Genomic DNA, 17,267 nt, shown 5'->3' with positions numbered 1-17,267 from the left:
GAGTGTGTGGGGAGAGGTGGCAGGACGCTTGAATGGGGAGAGGGAGGCTGCCTGAGTGGCGTTAAGACCTGCCAGTCGACCGACGCGTCTTTTGGGTTCTGCTCTTCCGAGGACGGTCGAATGCCTCTTGACCGTCTTCGTAGTCGTCATCAGACCAGCTGAGTGTGGGCTTGTGAAGTGGGTTGCCGCGAGAGTCACTCTGGTCCCCGTAGTCTTCAAAGTTCCAGCGACGGCCGATGCCCCGCTGGGATGTGAGCCTGGTGCTGGGTCCACTGCTCTTCCCAATGTCGGCACTTGATGAGGAACCGTCCACTTGTCCTCCGTCGTGGAGGGATTCGAGGGAGTCCACCTCTTGGTCTTCAACATCGATAGCCTCCTCCTGGTCCTGAATCTCGGTCATACCAGCGTCCTCCTTCGCTTGATTGTCATTCTCGGTGGCTGGCAACACACCTCTCTCGACGAAAAACGATTGCGTGCCGAACTCCGCCAGTCAGCGTCTGTGATGGCTGCAACACTCACTGAGAACTCGACGCGGTATCTTGGGATAGCTTCAGTGGGCTTCAGCAACTGCGTAGGAGCACTGCCATTGCTTTCCGAGGACGTGTCGTTCGAAGTCGGTGACTGGTCGGCTTGGACCACGCCACCGATAAGGTTGATGGCCATCACACCGAACGACGTGGCGTCATCTGAGGGAACATTGCAGTCGAAGTGTTTCTTGTCCAAACTCAGCAAAAGCAAAGAGGTGGCGACTCACGATACGACTTGAACCCAGCTCTTCAAAGGCAATGCCGCGCTGATCCTCGTAAAGGACCGAGATGTCGCGGGGGTTCTTGTCCCTGGGCACGATTAGGCCGTCGAGCCATTGTCCCTCAAAGAAAGGGCGGACGAGCGCGTCAAAGTCGCAGGGGGTGGGTGGTATAACGCGAACAGTGATGGGCTGGGAGACATCAGCTAGCACCAATGTGGTTTCAACTGAGCGCCAGCTGCCTAAGAGTGAAACTCACCTCCAGCGACTCGCACACGACGTCAAGCTTAACCAAGCCCTTGGAGTTGATATCCGCCTGCCTGACCTGTCTGGGATATGTGTGCCAGACATTGTGTTCGGCTGGTTGATGGTGGTCAGCTGATGGCCGGTCCATCACCCGCGACTCATTGCGTACTGAGGGGGTTCCCATGGCTGTCATCCAACGTCACCTGTGTGTTAACGGAGGGTCTAGCAGGGAGTGACGTACTTGCCAGTCCTTCCATTTGCCTCCTGGGATTCTCATGGTGAAGGAGGAGGGTTGGGTGATGGAGTGATGAGTGACCAGTGATCCAGTGGCCAGTGATGAAGTGTACACTGTGGAACGGCAAAACACCGTGTGCGGGGCCCAGGGGTGACTGACTTTCTGGGCGCCCATCACTGGTCACCCGGGCCCCTGCGCAGGTACATTCACCCCCCAATGCCTCTGTTGTGAATGACTGTTGCATATCTTGACTACATAATTGACTGGAGAGCTTGAACGAATGCTATGGAGCTATGGACAATGTTCTGGCTGCGGAGAAACTTGAAAATCGACCAAAAGGACGAAAATGAACAGAGCTTGTTCCTTTGACTTAGTCATCTTCGGTGAGGTCGATGACTTCCTTGTTGCGCTTGGACCAACGCTGGGGCTTGTCATCGCTGTGACGGCGCTTGAGTTTGGGCTTCACGTCGTTTGATTCGGAATCGGATTCCGAGTCTTGCCTGGGGTCGTTCTTCTCAATGACGCCGCTGGCGAGCAGGTGGCCAGCTGTTCCATACTGAGGTGAGCCCACTGCGATACACCCCAGACTTACTGAAATGACGATCTTATACCGGGAAATGTGCTTGTGGACATAAGTCATGCTGTACGTGTCTTGGTGGACAGCTGGAGCTGATTCGAGCTCTCCTCTGAATGTCATCAGAATCAATGCTGAATTGAGAAGAACATACCCAACCACGGTACCGATCAGGGCCTGCGTGAATGAGCGCTTGTACTATTTGATTCTATACACGGCTCACCTTCTTGGTGCGCTCATCGATGACGCTCATGGCTGGTGGTGTGGTGTGCGGGGGACGCTTTCGTTCACTGGGGGTGCATATGCCGGCCGTAAGACGAACGCTGATTTTCCCCATCTCTGCAGCGGTTTCGACGTCCAGTTGAGGGCCATTCTCTACCATTTGCTGTTGTCAGCCCGCTGTCGTATGTAAACCCTCACCATCTGCGTGAAGACCATGCGACGCATATATGGAACGCCGTTCATGTTCTCGGGGATGGAGCCCTTTTCGACCGGACGAACGCTGTCCTTCAGGAATGCTACTCCCTCAACTTTACGGCCATCGACAGTGTAGTCGATGCGACAGTCAAAAGCGGCGGGCGAAAGACGAGACGTGCCGATTTTGAATGCCTGGGGTGAAAGTAAGTCTTTCCATACCAGGCCATCAGACACAACCACCCAAACCAGTCGGTGGACTCACTTGGCCGTGCTTGCATTCCACATGGAAAGTCACCAGTCCAGCCGTGGTGGCCGAGGAAGGCGGCGTGTGTTCGATCTTGTGCTCGGCTTGGGGACTCGGGTCAGTAAACGCGCTATAGTTGGAAGGGAAGGCCTCACGAAGGCGGGCTCCATCCTCGTCGATTAGGTAGACCTAGACGTCAGCATTCCTGTCTGGCATGACGGGCGAGGGTGGGATGGTGATGGGACTCACCTCCCAGTCCTTCCAATGTCCTGTGTCAATCTTCATCCTTGGTGGTGCAAGTGGACGTTGAGAGAAGAGGTTGAGATAAGAATTAGTGGGTGATAGTGTGAAATCGCGAAATGGTGATGGAAGATGACACCGGTTGAGTGTGTTTACTTGTTTGGCGCGACAGGGGTGACTGGACTGGGACCATCCTGGGGGCGTCACTAAAAGGTGGAGGTCCTCTGTTCAAACCTCAACTGTTCCGGATAATTCGACAACACTCGATATTCTGGGACCGTTTCATGACGCCTGGAAGGAAGTGTTGTATGGGTCACGCCACGGCTAACACGAGGTGCCGAAAGGACATCTGCGGATGACCTACAGGAGGTGTGTGCACACCGCAAGCAACCCACTGGGATCGCTGCGCCACTGCCCTCTAAACCCGCTGGGCTGTTGAGCAGTTCTCGCCCCCATGGCCTCTCACACGGAACGCCGACTTTATCCAAGAGGCTGTTCCATTCCCCTCTCAGGCTGCCTTGCGTTACCTGCTACTTTTTAAACCTCTTGCTAAACAAGGCAGTTGTTGCTGTACCTACGGACAACACCTGTCAGTACCATCTGCACATACTGTGGAGCAAGCCGGTGCCTAGTAAGAACAGCAAGCTAGTTTAGTTGTCAGGATTTTGGTCCTTTCACTGGGGGAGTCTCACGAGGCATTGGTTGTTGATGAGATGACACGACGAAATCGATGGGTCAACACTGGGTCTCTAAAAATGGAGAAAAATTTACGGAAAAGGCTGAAAAATGCTCCAGTCCTGAAGGTGGACTTGTATCTATCTTCCTTGAACTCCATTGCTCCCCGTCTCGTTGGATCTGGTCTTGGGAGACAGACCGAGGTCACGCGGGCCATTTACCAGCTCCCACAACGTTGTCGTGGAGAAAATGAAGCCTGAGCCAGAATCGAACGTGGACAAGAGTTGAAGTTGGTCGCAGAAAACCATGCCAGGTCCACCAGCCCACTGCGGATGTCAGACTGTGCATTGGGGCGTTGCTCGTCGCTCACACGGCGTTGCCCGCTACTAAAAGAAAGGCCTTCATAGCCTCTTCGCTAGTATATCGGTTAGTATAACCGCCTCTCAATAGGGAGTTTCCTAATAGGAATATCGCGGTAGAGCAGGGTTCAACTCCCTGGCGGAGAAGATGAGCAGCCTAGAAGGGTTCTCCTTTTGCTTTTGGCCCCGGCATGTTGCAAAGAAACATGAGGAAGACGTTCTGGGTCGAGGGGAGGTGGAATGGGGGTGCTGTGAAAACAATTGGGAGAGGGAATGCGAACATTTGAGCGCCATCGACAATGTCAGGTGTGCTCGATGCTCTCTTCAATCGTTACCGAGTCACTTGTTGCCATTCGGGAACCACTATACTTGTCGTCCGAAGGCTTATGTATAACACAGAAGCGTCACTTTTATCCAAACGGGGCCAATGTACATGAACACACCGCCCTCTACTTCTCCTCATCGTCCGAGCCGGCAAACATGTCGCCCTCCTTGTACATGGTCCTAGTGAGTTAGCATACACCATCACATGCAGTCAGACCCACGCGGCGGTCTTAGGACGTTTTGCAACAGGCTTCTTGTCGGTAGCATTGGAGTGCTGGCGCTTGGCGGAGTTGGCTCCGGGCTTGATGCTCTGGCCGTCGGTGGCAGCGGCGGTGGCGGCCGTCTTGTTGCGTTCCTTTTCGACCTTGGGGTCGTACTGCGCCTTGAGAGCCTGTGGCATTAGCTTCCTCTAGACAACAGCTCGCCTTGATACCCTCAGCGCCACCTCCGAACACCTCGTCAAGACGGAAGGTGGTGGGGCGCAGCTGGGATGGATGGCTACTGTCGATACCGAGATGGTTGTAGAGATTGGACTTGGCGCCGGTGGGGTCCAGTCCGTGGTCCTTGAGAAGCACGGTGGCGACCTTGAGGTGAGCCGAGTTTGCGGAATATTTGAACACACCTTTCGGATGAGCCCCGTGTCGTACGCGTTGTCAATGTAGATGCAGAACAGGTGCTTGCTCTGTACATTAGCATGCCATTGAGGCTCGCAGCTCACAGAGGGGCTGTCGGTCCTGGTGGGCGAGACCTTGGCATTGGTCACACCGGCTTCGTGGAGAGGGCCGTGGGCGACGCTGCGACCGATCTGAGTCCAGACAGCATCGACCTGCTCAGGAGGAACAAACAACATGCTTGTATCAGTATCGAAATGTCCTTGGTCAGACTCACAGCTTGCCCTCAGTGTATCCCGTCGTCATAACAATCTTCTGCAGTTCCTTCGCCGCGTCGTTGCCGAGCTGGCTGGTCAGTTCACATTCCAACCCGCCACTCACCTCATCACGCATCGACTTCTTGCTCCTCTTGCCGTTCTTGGCATTCCTGGGGATGTTGGAGTCGGACTCAATGGCCTTGACGCGTACGGTAAGCTTGTCGACTGCCGTCAGTGCCTTCCTCCACCACCAGGGTGACTCACCCACGACCTTGCCCAGGCAGATGGCCTTGGCGATGGCGTCGACCTTGGTCTCGCCTCCCGAGTCTTCACTGGATGGCTTGCCGATGTAGATCCACTTCGGTTAGACCGTTGGAGGTACGGATGCGGGTCTCTTCACTCTCACCTCGGTGTCGTCCTTTGTAACAATCGAGGGCCTGCGCTTGATGGCCGTCAGCTGTAGCACAGCCTGCGCAAGCTCTCGCCACCTACCTTCTGCAAGTAGTTGTCGAGAGTGAGCTCGTTTCCAGGAGTCCAATAGTACTTTTCGTCAATCATGATGGTAATTGCGGTTGATTGAAGAGGAGTGAAGACAAAGGAAGGAATGCGGTTACCTCTCTGTACCTTGTGTATTTGCCTTGGGGGCGGCGATCCCCCAGTGGAGGTGGCACGGACCTCCTGTCCCACTTCGCCCAGCTGCGTCTCCAGTACACTTCGTCGACGCTTGACAATGGTATGGCATAGACAGCTGCTTTACATACACAACAAACACAGACACTACATCCACCCTTTTACTCGTCCTCGCTGTCCGAGGCCGCAAACATGTCATTCTCCTTGTACTTGGTCCTGGATTGTCAGTTCAGACGCGGGCCAACTTAAGAACTCACGCAGCCGTCTTGGGACGCTTCACAACCTTCTCATTCTCATCGGCATTCTGGCGCTTCTCGCCGACTTTCGCTTCCGACTCGGGCTTGATCTCCCCATTGGAGTCGTCGGTACCGTCGGCGGCAGTGTCCTTGTCGAGGTCTCCGGCAGCGGCGGCGGCAGCAGCCTTCTTGTTACGAGCTGCCTCCTTGGAAGGGCTGTATTCATCCTGGAGTGCCTGTATTGTCAGAAAGTAACCAGAGCCACAGTTAGCTACCTTGACCGCAGCAGCACCACCGTCGATGACCTCGTTGGGACGCCAGACGGTGGTTCGGATCTTTGATGGATGCTGCGAGTCCAGATCAAGTAACGTGTAGAGATCAGACTTGACACCAGTGGGGTTGAGACCGTGGTCCTTGAGAAGAACGACAAGGATCTACCGTGAGTTATGGACAAGCTAGGAAACTCACTCTGCGGGCCAAGTCCTTGTCGTAAACGTCCTTGAAGTAAATGCAAATGACATGTCCGCGCTGTGAGGTCAGTCAAATCCACTGTCCCATTCACCAGGATGACACTGTCACGCACATCGGGTTCATAGAGGTTCTTGGGGGCAACCTTGGCGGCCGTGACGCCGACATCCTTCAGAGGACCAAACGCAATGCTGCGCGCAATCTTGCCCCAAGCCGAGTCGACGTTTTCGTTCGCGAACAGCACCCTGCAGTTAGTTGCAGCCGCCTGTATTGAATACTAACCACTTGCCATGCACATATTTCGTCTCCTGAGCAATGCCCTTGATAGCCTCGGCGGCCTCGACGTGAATCTGGGAGATGAACACCAGGTCAGAGTGTGAGGACGCACCTCGTCGCGAACGGCCTTCTTAGACTTGACCCCCTTCTTGGCACGGACGGGGATCTCGTCATTCGCCTGCAGTCAGTAACCAGAACAACTTCGTACATTCAACTTGACTCACTTCGACTGCCAGGTACCGTTTGGTCATATCCTTGACTGCGGGTCAGCTACTCCTGCTCTCAAGGCAATCCCAACTGACCGACAACGCGCGCCTTTTCAACAGCCTTGAATGCATCGCCGCTGGGACCACCCGAGTCTTCTTCCGAGGGAACGCCGACGTAGATCCACTGATGTCAACTAGCATCCACAAGTCGATACTCACTGCCGTGTCGGCGTTGGTGACGACGGAGGGCTTGCACTTGGGGGCGTCAACAATGTCACGGGCAGGGTGTCCTTTTGGCTCGCACCTTTTTCAAATACTCGTCGATTGAGAGGTCACTCTGGGGGGTCCAATAGTACGTTTCGGTAACCATCTTGTCGACGGCGACAGCGAGAGGTGAGTGGGTGAATGGGTAAGTGTGAAGAAGGACAACCGTTGATGCTCGCCGCGGCTCGTTCCCGCCGCCCGGGTCCGGTCATCCACAGTGGACACGCCCGGTGGAGGGCGGATGACTCTACCGCCTAAACATATTTGCTTCCGCTTGGTGCCTCTAGAGAACGTCACCGAACGGTTCTCCATATCACCACACACCCGTCGCTTCATAATCTCCCCCACTATACACCATGCCCAAGCCCAAGGGAGGCAAGTCGTCGGCCTCGGCGGGCACACGCAAAAAGCATGCCGCCCGCAAGGCCGCCCAGGACGATGACGAAACCCAGCCTCAGCAACAACAGAGGAAACAGCAAGGCAAAGGTGCCGGAGGCAAGAAGTTGTCAAAGGCCCAACGCAAAGCCTTGCCAAAGATCAAGCAATATATCCCCCCTCCCAAGCCGCCTGCACCCCCCATTCCCGACCCGCTCGACAGCCAGGGCCTTGCGCGCACCCTCCCTGCCGACCTTGTCGTCGTTCTCCGCCGCCTGGGCAAGAAGGACGATGTCACACGCCGCAAGGGTCTCGACGAGCTGCGCGACAACTGGGTAGCTGTCATCACTGCCTCACCAGGAAACGAAGCGCAGGAGATTGAGCGCGAAATTGCCGAGCACGCAGTGATTGCTGCCATTCCCGTCTGGCTTCACAACCTCGCGAGCCTGCTTCAATCCCCCTTCCATCGCTCGCAGGCACTTCAGCTCCACGGCGAGCTCCTCGGTGTGCCCAGTATCCGCGGCGTCATTCTGGATGGTCTTGCACTCGGATACCTTCCCGGCACGCACGACAGGGACATTATTGGTTCTTGGCTGGTGGCCGCGCTCGAGGAAGGTAGGAGAGCTGGCGGCGCGGCTCTCAAGGTCTGGGACGCGATTGTTCGATTCGGCCCGGCTCCGAACATTGAGGGTGAGGAGAATGCCTACGCCAGCCAGCTCGACCTCATCCCACACCTCCCCGCACTGGCCGAGTATCTCTCGCTCAGTACACTTGACCCCGCCACGCTTCACCGCGACATCCATCCAGCTCCCGTCCAGTTTGCATTCGCAGCGCCAGCGACCAAGGGCAAGGACGCCAAGGGCGGCAAGGGAGCAAAGGGCCGGCCAACGCCGGTTCCGACGCCGACGCCTCCACCAGCCGACGAGGACGACGAGCTCACGGAGGAGCGATGGGCACGATACCGTGTCGGCGGCCTTGTGGGCCTTGCGTGGCTTGTGCAGCAGCTCCCGGCCAACTCGGTACCACTGTACGAGGAGCTTTCTGCCTTGCTCGAAAACCCTGTGCTCTGGAGCGCCATCGGCACCACATCACACCTCCCCGACGTCCAACCCATCGGACAGCAACCACCAATCCGCCGTGCCGCATATCTCCTGCTCGCGGCGTTTGTCGACGCGTACCCTGCCGAGGTCGAGAAGCCCGACATGCTGCAGCTCATCTCGGCCACCGTACTTGGCAACTGCTGGGCCGAGCACGAGGCTGCAGTCTGGGAGGCTGCTGGTCCCGCCGTCGTCAAGTTCCTTACCAAGTTCCGCCAGTCGTGGCTGCTTGCTGAGACTACGAGCGATGATGGCGATGACGAGGGTGACGACGACGACGACGATGACGAGGACGATGACGATACCGAGCCACCTAGTCGCGACGAAGCGGCCAGCGGTGCTGCCACTCCTACTGTCGCGGCACTGCCATCCTCAAAGGCCTTTGACGCCTTCCTCGACTTCATTTCGACCATTAGCCCCTCGGTCCCCCACCTCACCTACCCGCTCCTTGTTGTCGTCATCTCGACCCTCCCGCCTACTCTCCTTCCCCTCTCCTCACCACCTTCCTTGCCATTGCAAAACCTGTTCTCCCACATGTGGTCGCCCGTCGATGCGCGTCTCCTTGCCACTCATTCGCTCGGCAGCCAGCCTTCTGCGTTCCAGGCATTCCTCCAGGCGGCCCTCGAATCGACCGCTTTCCTTGTTGAGAAGGCCCAGAACACCGGCGAGGCCGAGACAGCCGCTTGGCTGGTGAAGGAGCAGCTGGGCTCCCGTGTCTGGGGCGAGGGTGTCGCTCTTATGGGCGCAAAGGGCGGTCGCCGCGGTGCCACCCCCGTTGAGACCGAGGCCAAGATGTGCACCAAGCCCGTGGAGAAGCTTGTTGCGCTCTCGACCTCGCTCGCGGACCTCTTCATGGTCGAGGTGGAGCGCACGACTCTTGCGGCTTGTTTCAACGACAAGTCGACTTTCCTCGCTCGTGCTCTCAACGCCCTCACCGCGCTGCGCAAGGCGTCCCCTCACATCGATGCCGCTGTGGACGCCACAATTCTCAAGATCGCCGAGGGCTGCACTGAGCGCCTGTTCCAGCTTGTCGCAGACCATACAGCCGGTGCTGCCACTCACGCTGATGCTTTGGTCGGCATCCTCCGCGCACGCCCCGACCTCTTCCCTCCCCAGCGCATCGAGGTGCTCTCGCAGGGCTTGCAGGCGCATATTCCCGAGCTTATCGCATTCACGCCAACTACCGTTGCCGCGCTGTTTGACGCTACAGCTGCTCTTGCAAGCGAGGCCGACAAGGAGGCTCTCCTTGCTAGTCTCTGGGCGTTCCTCGAGTCCGACTCGGTAGAGCAGGTTGCTCGCTTTGCCCTCACCCAGGGTATTCTCGAAGACTCGACTGTTCTTGTCGGCAACGGCCGTCTTGACACCATTGCCACCGAGGCCACGCGTGCAGCTCTCACAACGCACGACGCTACGGCCCTTGGCATCGCCTCTGCCGCGGTCATTGGTGGCAGCCGTCTCTCGGACTCGGCACGCGCGGGTATCCTATCGTCTGTCAGCGCCGTCATCCATGACTCGGTTGACTCGCTGCTCACTGAGGGTGCCGAGGTTGCCAAGCCGTCAACAGCCCTGCAGATCCTCGCTGCCTACGCCGAGGACAGTATGGATGCTCTTATTGCGTCGGACGAGTACATCCAGGCCGTTGTGGCCACCCACCACCTCGTCGTCCTTCTTCCTCGTCTGGGCCCATCCGCCCCTCCGGGACCAGCGACCAGGCTGTGGGCCATCACCCGCAGGCTGAGCCCCGAGTCAGCTGCTGTACTGTCCGCAGCAGTGTCCCATTCGCTTGCGGAGCTCCTCGGCAGGGTTTCATGCCGGGTTCCCCCCGACACCCTCGTGGATGTGGCTCTCGCTACCGACCTCGGCGCCTCGCCTACACCTGCCGCCGTCGCCGGCACACTACTCCCTGCCCCGGCTATCATGCTGTCGTTCCTCGAACGTCACACCTCACAGCCTCCTCACCCCACTTTGCCCGTCATTGACCCCTTGGTGCCATGCACAACCGAGGTTGAGGGACAGACGTGGCGCGACTCGGACTTTGATGCTGCTGGTCGTTCCCGTGCGGCTCGATACGCCGAGGCGGGTCTTTCCCTCCTGCGCGCAGACCGCAGTCTGGTGCAGACCCTCCCCTCACTCCTTCACGTCGCGCTCGGCGCCATGCTCTTGGCCTCGGACGGTGCTGCCATCCCTGGCGCGTCGCGTGGACTGTACACCCCACACACCCCTGCCGAGCACCTCGAGCAGGTCGTGCGTGATGCTGAGGGTGCCCTTAGTTTCTCCCTCAGTCTTGTGGACGAGGCCCCCTTGTCATGGCACAAGGCAGCCGTCGACCAGCTGCGCGCTGGCCAGCTGGCTGGAGATGCCGACTACCTCCACCGTCTTCTCTTTGACCTCCGCTCCGATGTGGTTGCCAAGACGAGCGACGTTGCCCCACGCGCGTTCCGCGAGGTGCTCGCACGTCACCTGCGCAAGTGCGGTGCGGGCGAGAAGGAGGGCGAGGTGTGGCTCAACTATGCCATGCAGATGAGCGAGAAGCGTGAGTTAATTTCTCGTATGTGGATGTGCTAACTCTGCAGTGCCCGAGATTGCGCTGGCCGCCATTCTTGCCATCAAGCCCTTCATGCACGAGACCAAGGCGTTCGCGACTGCTCAGAACCGTCTGGCCAACGCGCTCACTGGCATCTCAGTCAAGAATGCCAACGAGAAGGGCCTTCCGGCCCTGCGTCTCCTCGTCGCCTCGGCTCCTCCTCCCGACTCGACCTCGCTGTTTATCCCCCAGCAGCGTGCCGTCTTTGTTCTCCGCCACGTCGGCGGCTGGCTCACGTCAGACGACGAGGCGGCCGACGACCTTGACGAGGAGATGGACGTGCGCGTCGCGGAGATGTACACCGCGCTTGCGCCAATCGTGCAGGACCTGGACGGCGCACACTGGGACGCCATCTTTGACCTCATTGACGGCGCCCTCGGTTCGACCTCGCTCGACGAGCCTGTGAGCTTCCCGCTCATGTACGCTGGTCTGGAACTCTTGCGTGAGGTGCGCGACCTCTGTACCACCAACAAGGCCCTCCGCGCCGCTTGGACCATGAAGGACGAGCACCTCAGTCTCGTGGTCAAGCTCTTCCTCCAGGCGCGTGACGCCGCCAGCGTCCCTCTCCAGCTCATCCACTCGCTCATCCTCGACCTCCTCGCCGACGCGAGCGAAAAGGTCATGGCTGCGGCAGGCTATGCCGAGTTGTGCGACCTGCTCTCGTTGTCGTCCAGTGCTGCCATCCAGAGCACCGCCTACCGCCTCCTCTCACAGGTGGTCAAGGCGCGCACCACCGCTCTCGTCCTCGAGGTCGAGACTGCTGTGGCCACCGACGAGACTGGCGAGGTGCCGCAGCCGGAGATCACGCTCCCCGCCGAGCTTGTCGCGATTCTCGAGACTGGCCGCCACGTCGACTGGGAGCACCCAGAGCCCACCACAGAGGTTGTCATGGGCCAGCTTTTGGCGTGGATGGCGGTCATGGACCACTTTGACGATGCCGTGAGCTTATCCACATACTACATGAGCTGACAATACAGTCGCGTGCGCTCCGCTGGGCGTACCTCGACCAGCTCAACACCTCGCGCCTCCTGGAGGAAGCTCTCCTGCCGTTCCTCTTTGCCATGCTCGGCGTGTCCGAGGTGGGAGCATGGAACTTCCCTGCGAGCAACTATGCCGTGGACGAGTTCTACTGTGATTGTGGGTATAGCTGTCGTAATCCCCCTATACAAGCTAACAACCGCAGTGCTCGAGCCCGAGGGTCTTGCCGACCTTGTCCCTCTCGGTTCACACCTCTTCTACCGCACGCTGGTCACCATCCCCTCCGCCATGCGGACATACTACGAGTCTCTCAAAGACCGCCAGCTCTCCCTCTCCCTCGTGGCCTTTGTGTCGCGCCACTTCTCGCCCGTCATCATCGCCCACGAGTTTAGCGCCCTGCGCGAGCCTGGCGCCATGGCCACTCTCACCGAGGAAGGACTCAACGTCCGTATCGCGCAGGGAGGCGGCGCGACTGTCGCTGGCGCCGGTGCGGCCGAGGCGATCGCGTCGTATGTGGTCGACGAGCAGCCGATGGAGATTGGTATTCGTCTCCCGGCCGAGTTCCCGCTCAAGGGCGTGGACGTGCGCGACCTGCGCAGGGTCGGCGTGCCGGAGAACAAGTGGAGGGGATGGCTCATGAGCGTCCAGCAGACTATTACGAGCAGGGTGAGTCAAAAGAGCAGCTTACCCACGGGTTCCGAAGCTGTAATATCTGTGCTGACTCTTCCTCTCTTCCAGAACGGCCTCATCCTCGAAGCCCTCACAGTGTTCAAGAAGAACGTCGCACTGCACTTTGAAGGTGTGGTCGAGTGCGCCATTTGCTACTCGATCATCAGCGTGACGGACCGCACGCTCCCCACAAAACCGTGCCGTACTTGCAAGAACAGGTTCCACGGCAGCTGTCTGTTCAAGTGGTTCAACAGCAGTCACAGCAGTAGCTGTCCCATGTGTCGTAGTCTGTTTTAAGCACAGATTAGGCAGGCACTTGGGGGAGATGGGGAGAAGGAAGACGAGTAGATGGTAGTGAGGATATTGTTCTGTTAGCAGCATCATATACAGCTCATAGCCCATATACCCCACCATATCATGGAAACAAACACTGCATTGAACCCACGGCTTGCTACGCTGCTCGAGAAGAAAACCCACATTCAAGAACACAGAAAACATCATCACACATATCTATATTGGCCAAAACACTCTTTTGTGTCAGGCGAGCCGGTGCCACCGGGGTGGCACGGCCTAACTCTTTCTCTCCTACTCCCCCACCTCTATCCGCGACGCATGGCGCATACCCACACCCCTCCCCTGCCTCTAGCCTCCCATAAGTGTCGTTCCGTCGGTCGACGATGGGTCGGAGCCCGGCCGGCTCCTCGAGCTCTGGCTCGCGGTACTCCAGACCCTTCTGCGTCTCCCACGCTTCTCCGCCACCTGTCCCATGCCCGTGCACCCGGCACCCGGGCTCACTCGTCACGGCGCTTTGCAGGCCTGGCCTTTTTCCTCCTTGCCTCGCCATCGTCGTCCTCGGCACCGCGCTTGAGGTCCACGCTGTCGTCGTCGAGCTGCTGCGGCTGGTTCTGGCGCTGGCGAGCCTGGTGGATCTGGTGCTGTGGGGTTTGGTCAGCTATAGTCCGGATGAAGAGGTCGTAGCTGAGGCCCCGATGGGTGGTGATGGTCAACTAAGAGATGGTGCCGGAGCCTCCCTCCGTAGCTTGGTGGGAGGAGCACGACTCCTTTAGCTGCATCCGGGTGATAGCGGGAAGGTGCCACACCTCGACCAAACTCTTGCCAAGGACCATCCAAAGCAACACACGGCACCCGGTGCATGTTGCTACTCACCTCGCGATACTTTGCGAGATACACCTTGAGGACACCTTCATAGTTGTCAAAGCCCAGCGCGCGCATCGAGGTCAGAATGTCCTCGCCGTTGATGGTCTTGCGCTTTTCGTTCAGGCACTTTTCGGCCGCCTCGGATGTCTGCGGAGAACCGTCAGCGACAGGACAGAAAGTGTGAGGGGGTTGGGGTGACTGCTGAAAAACGGTGCGCGAGTGGCTTCAGCGGGTGGGACACGGCTACTGAGAGGGTCGGAGGTGGCTGTACAGCCGCAATGTGCTTGACAGCGGTAACCATCTCCCTCGGACCCTCGCCAGTGGCATTCCTGGCCCCGGTTCACGAGCTGTCGGGCGACTCACGATGAAGCTGATAAACTCGCTGACACACTCCTGGACGCACTCCTTGGCCTCTTTGGAGACCTTGGCCGTGGTAGGGAGCGAGTTTTTCATGATACGCGAGACGTTGGCGATCTGATGTGCGTTGTCAGCTGAGTGTGGTTGAAAAGGACATGCTACAGCTGGGACAGAGCGACAACAACAGCGAACGCGGGGCTGCCCATCCATTGTAGTCGCGAGCGGCGTGGTGCTGGTGGTCTCGCTTTCATCTTGGCAGAGTACCACCTGCGATCCGAGGACGATGGGCAAGCCCAGCTGCTCGCGAGGAATGCACGAGGCGGACTGGAAGTTGCCTTGCCCGGAAACTCGGACCTCGGAAAAACAAAGGGACTCTAAACGGTCTCTCCTCTCTGCAGTCTTGCAAACACTCACCGGCAACCACCTGTCCTGCTCCCTAAACTCGTCGACCTGCGCGTCGGTGAACGGCACGGCGGAACCGGCTTCTGGCGCCGAGAGCCCCGCGCCGCCCTGGGGCGCGAGGCTGGGGAGCTCGGCCATGCCTGCTGAAGGACGTTGAAAAGGGGGGTTGGCTTTAGGGAGAGCGGAGGCTCTCTCCTCCGAGGAAGGAGAAGTGCTGGGTGGGGACGGAGTGAAGAGATGGAGCGTGGGGTGGGCGCCGGTCGGGCGGCTCGGCAGCTTGGTTGTGGTCTGTGATGTGGGTGACGGTGAACGGGGGATGGAGATGTAATGTTTATGGCAACACGACAAGATTGACGCCGGAAGGAAGAAAACAGCCAAGTGCCCGAGAGCAGGTGGAGGAAGAGCGGCCACCCAATTTCATCCCCCCAGATATGTCGCCACCGCTGGCTGCTTATGGGTGACGCGTGAAGTACGAGCGACGACGACAGCAATCTCTTTCAATAACAATCAGCTTCCCACAGACACTGAACACGTCGACAGTCGCGTGGTTCCCTTCATCTCCTTATATATATAGCCTGGCATTGACTGCTTGTGCTATCGCCCTCGCGCTCGTGGACAGCCCGCACCCCTTTGCAACCCAACTCCCTTTTCTTGATCCAGTCTCCCACTTCCACGATGGCACCCCGTGTCAACCTCCGTTCCTCGGCCGTCAAGCGTATCATGCAAGAGGCTGCCGAGCTCGCTGATCCGGACACGGACGACTTTGTTGCTGCCCCTCTGGAGGTGAGTCGTCTCGGGCCGTGTTGTATGCGGTACTGCAGCTACAGTGTCCGTCACCGAGGCAGCTGCGCGATGTGTCTGCCCTTGCTCGTCCAGTTGACAGCACCTGGAAATGCATGGACACAACTGACTCGCCAGTCGGATATCTTTGAATGGCACTGCACGCTCCGCGGTGTTCCCGGCACCGACTATGAAGGCGGTGAGTGTCCATCGGCTTCCTAGGACGAGAAGATGAGCGGCTCTGTCATCGCTGCTACTGCGCAACTGAGCCGCACTTTCCTTCACCTGGACCTCGTATGTTCTTAGCTGATTGTTGTCCCAGGTCTGTACCACCTCCGTATCATCCTCCCACCAAGCTATCCGATGAGCGCACCCGACATTGTGCTCATGACACCGAGCGGCCGGTTCGAGCTGGGCAAGAAGGTGAGTGAGCGGCAACCTTGTTGCGACGCGGCCACGGTGAGAGGGTGCTGCGGCCACGTCGCGTACTTCTCCATGGGCGCCAGTTGTTGTGACGAGGCCAATGTGTTTTGTGGGCGCACCGTTCTGTGGGCGCCTCCGCCAGGTTGTAGACAAGGTTCTTGGGACCACCTCGGCCGAAAGGTGGCGGCGACACCGTCCCCCTCTACCCCTCGACAGCACCTTGGCCCTCTCCACATCCCGCACCGTTGAAGATCCTAGCTTGGCCAAGCTGTGAACGTCCGCTGACACGTCCAGATCTGTATCGACGGCCTCACGTCGTTCCACGCCGGCTCATGGCAACCTGCCTGGGGCGTGCGGACGGCCATCACCGGTCTGCGCGCGTTCTGGACTCAGGACGGCGAGGCGCTGAGTGCGATTGGCGCGTTGGACTATCCCAAGGACGAGAGGCGGAGGCTGGCAAAGTTGTGAGTGGGGCGGAAGGAAGTCTAGCTGGCTGGCTGGGCGAGCACTTGATCAGCCAGCTGTGACATATACCGTACAGCTGACAACCCAGGTCTCGCGACTGGACATGTCCCACATGTAACGCCACCAATGTGTCCCTGCTGCCCGACCCAACAGTCATCAAGAAAGAAGCCGAGCCACAGGCCTCGAGCTCGAGTCCCCCGCTTGCGACTGGCTCCACGTTCCCAGCTATGCCTGTGGTTACCGCCCCAGCGCCCGATGACCAACCACATACCGCGAACTCAGACGCGGACGCGAGTGTGAATGTGGACAGCGCCGCCAGCGCCCTCCCACTCCCCGCTGTGGGCGACGTGTCCGCTGGCCACGTTGCCGACAGCGAGGGCGCCGGGTCTCGCACCGGACCAGTTGTGGACGAGACCGCTTCTCCGGCTGCCTCACACCCGGATGCGGCCCTCTCCGCGCCATCAAGCTCGACTTTGGCTGGCGTCGTCTTGCCCGTGGCAGCTGTTGTTCCCGTGCCAAGTGTTGGCGAGGCATCGACTGCGCGAGCTGGTGATGTTGCCGCGGACGAGCTCGCGGCCGCACCGCCCTCGGCCGTCGTGGAACAGCCCCAGGCCCAGACCTCCAGCACACCTGCTTTTGTCGTGGCAGCACAGCCACCTGCTGCGCAGCCTGTCGCACCCGTACCCGTACCCAACGGCCGTACCAACAACCACATCACCCACCACGGCAACGGTAACACGAACGGCAACGCCAACGTGGCCTTTGCCACCGTTCCCGCGCGCTTCACTGCCGTGCCCCCTCGCCGCCGTGGCCAACGCCGCGCCAGCCCCATGTGGCTCGACGCGCTCATCGGCGCACTGGTCGTGCTGCTCCTGGCCCTCATTGCGCGTCGCTAGATTCCACACCCATACCGCCTCACCTCACTTCGCCTCACACACCTCGCACCGGCGCCGACTTTAGACAAGTCGGTAG

The 17,267-nt window shown here is 59.0% G+C and overlaps 7 protein-coding genes and 1 non-coding gene across 8 annotated transcripts; 3 read left to right on the top strand and 5 right to left on the bottom strand.

The window, feature by feature from the left end:
• Positions 1-61: 61 nt before the first annotated feature.
• EHS24_003257 (uncharacterized protein) lies at positions 62-1,268 on the bottom strand (the record flags this gene model as incomplete). The annotated part of the gene is made up of 6 exons (XM_028618949.1): positions 62-454; positions 520-714; positions 755-937; positions 1,005-1,105; positions 1,161-1,194; positions 1,233-1,268. The coding sequence occupies 6 exons, from the start codon at positions 1,266-1,268 to the stop codon at positions 62-64; spliced, it is 942 nt and encodes a 313-aa protein (XP_028472837.1).
• A 328-nt stretch (positions 1,269-1,596) lies between these two features.
• Positions 1,597-2,746, bottom strand: EHS24_003256 (uncharacterized protein; the record flags this gene model as incomplete). The annotated part of the gene is made up of 7 exons (XM_028618948.1): positions 1,597-1,782; positions 1,819-1,912; positions 1,955-1,977; positions 2,024-2,185; positions 2,302-2,409; positions 2,480-2,650; positions 2,711-2,746. The coding sequence occupies 7 exons, from the start codon at positions 2,744-2,746 to the stop codon at positions 1,597-1,599; spliced, it is 780 nt and encodes a 259-aa protein (XP_028472836.1).
• Positions 2,747-3,785: 1,039 nt separating this feature from the next.
• On the top strand, positions 3,786-3,882 carry EHS24_003255. Its single transcript has one exon. It is a non-coding gene; the product is annotated as a tRNA-Glu (tRNA).
• Positions 3,883-4,184: 302 nt separating this feature from the next.
• On the bottom strand, positions 4,185-5,485 carry EHS24_003254 (uncharacterized protein; the record flags this gene model as incomplete). Its single annotated transcript, XM_028618947.1, has 10 exons — positions 4,185-4,239; positions 4,281-4,450; positions 4,515-4,643; positions 4,682-4,741; positions 4,778-4,910; positions 4,948-5,015; positions 5,052-5,152; positions 5,192-5,285; positions 5,334-5,369; positions 5,420-5,485. The coding sequence occupies 10 exons, from the start codon at positions 5,483-5,485 to the stop codon at positions 4,185-4,187; spliced, it is 912 nt and encodes a 303-aa protein (XP_028472835.1).
• Positions 5,486-5,718: 233 nt separating this feature from the next.
• On the bottom strand, positions 5,719-7,113 carry EHS24_003253 (uncharacterized protein; the record flags this gene model as incomplete). Its single annotated transcript, XM_028618946.1, has 10 exons — positions 5,719-5,773; positions 5,815-6,029; positions 6,069-6,227; positions 6,262-6,321; positions 6,377-6,506; positions 6,544-6,611; positions 6,650-6,715; positions 6,762-6,791; positions 6,840-6,998; positions 7,048-7,113. The coding sequence occupies 10 exons, from the start codon at positions 7,111-7,113 to the stop codon at positions 5,719-5,721; spliced, it is 1,008 nt and encodes a 335-aa protein (XP_028472834.1).
• Positions 7,114-7,363: 250 nt separating this feature from the next.
• On the top strand, positions 7,364-13,058 carry EHS24_003252 (uncharacterized protein; the record flags this gene model as incomplete). The annotated part of the gene is made up of 6 exons (XM_028618945.1): positions 7,364-11,012; positions 11,053-12,002; positions 12,041-12,200; positions 12,247-12,707; positions 12,780-12,952; positions 13,019-13,058. 6 exons carry the CDS (start codon positions 7,364-7,366, stop codon positions 13,056-13,058), a joined length of 5,433 nt encoding a protein of 1,810 aa, XP_028472833.1.
• Positions 13,059-13,501: 443 nt separating this feature from the next.
• On the bottom strand, positions 13,502-14,765 carry EHS24_003251 (uncharacterized protein; the record flags this gene model as incomplete). Its single annotated transcript, XM_028618944.1, has 5 exons — positions 13,502-13,645; positions 13,878-14,015; positions 14,068-14,197; positions 14,272-14,342; positions 14,418-14,765. The coding sequence occupies 5 exons, from the start codon at positions 14,763-14,765 to the stop codon at positions 13,502-13,504; spliced, it is 831 nt and encodes a 276-aa protein (XP_028472832.1).
• Positions 14,766-15,302: 537 nt separating this feature from the next.
• EHS24_003250 (uncharacterized protein) lies at positions 15,303-17,191 on the top strand (the record flags this gene model as incomplete). The annotated part of the gene is made up of 5 exons (XM_028618943.1): positions 15,303-15,410; positions 15,546-15,606; positions 15,730-15,830; positions 16,125-16,294; positions 16,384-17,191. 5 exons carry the CDS (start codon positions 15,303-15,305, stop codon positions 17,189-17,191), a joined length of 1,248 nt encoding a protein of 415 aa, XP_028472831.1.
• Between the last annotated feature and the right edge of the window lie 76 nt (positions 17,192-17,267).

The sequence above is a fragment of the Apiotrichum porosum genome, assembly GCF_003942205.1.
Source record: "Apiotrichum porosum strain DSM 27194 chromosome Unknown scaffold_15, whole genome shotgun sequence".
Classification (NCBI taxonomy): Eukaryota; Fungi; Basidiomycota; class Tremellomycetes; order Trichosporonales; family Trichosporonaceae; genus Apiotrichum; species Apiotrichum porosum.
Note: the sequence above shows the minus strand (reverse complement) of the source record. Positions and strands in the feature narration are given on the sequence as shown.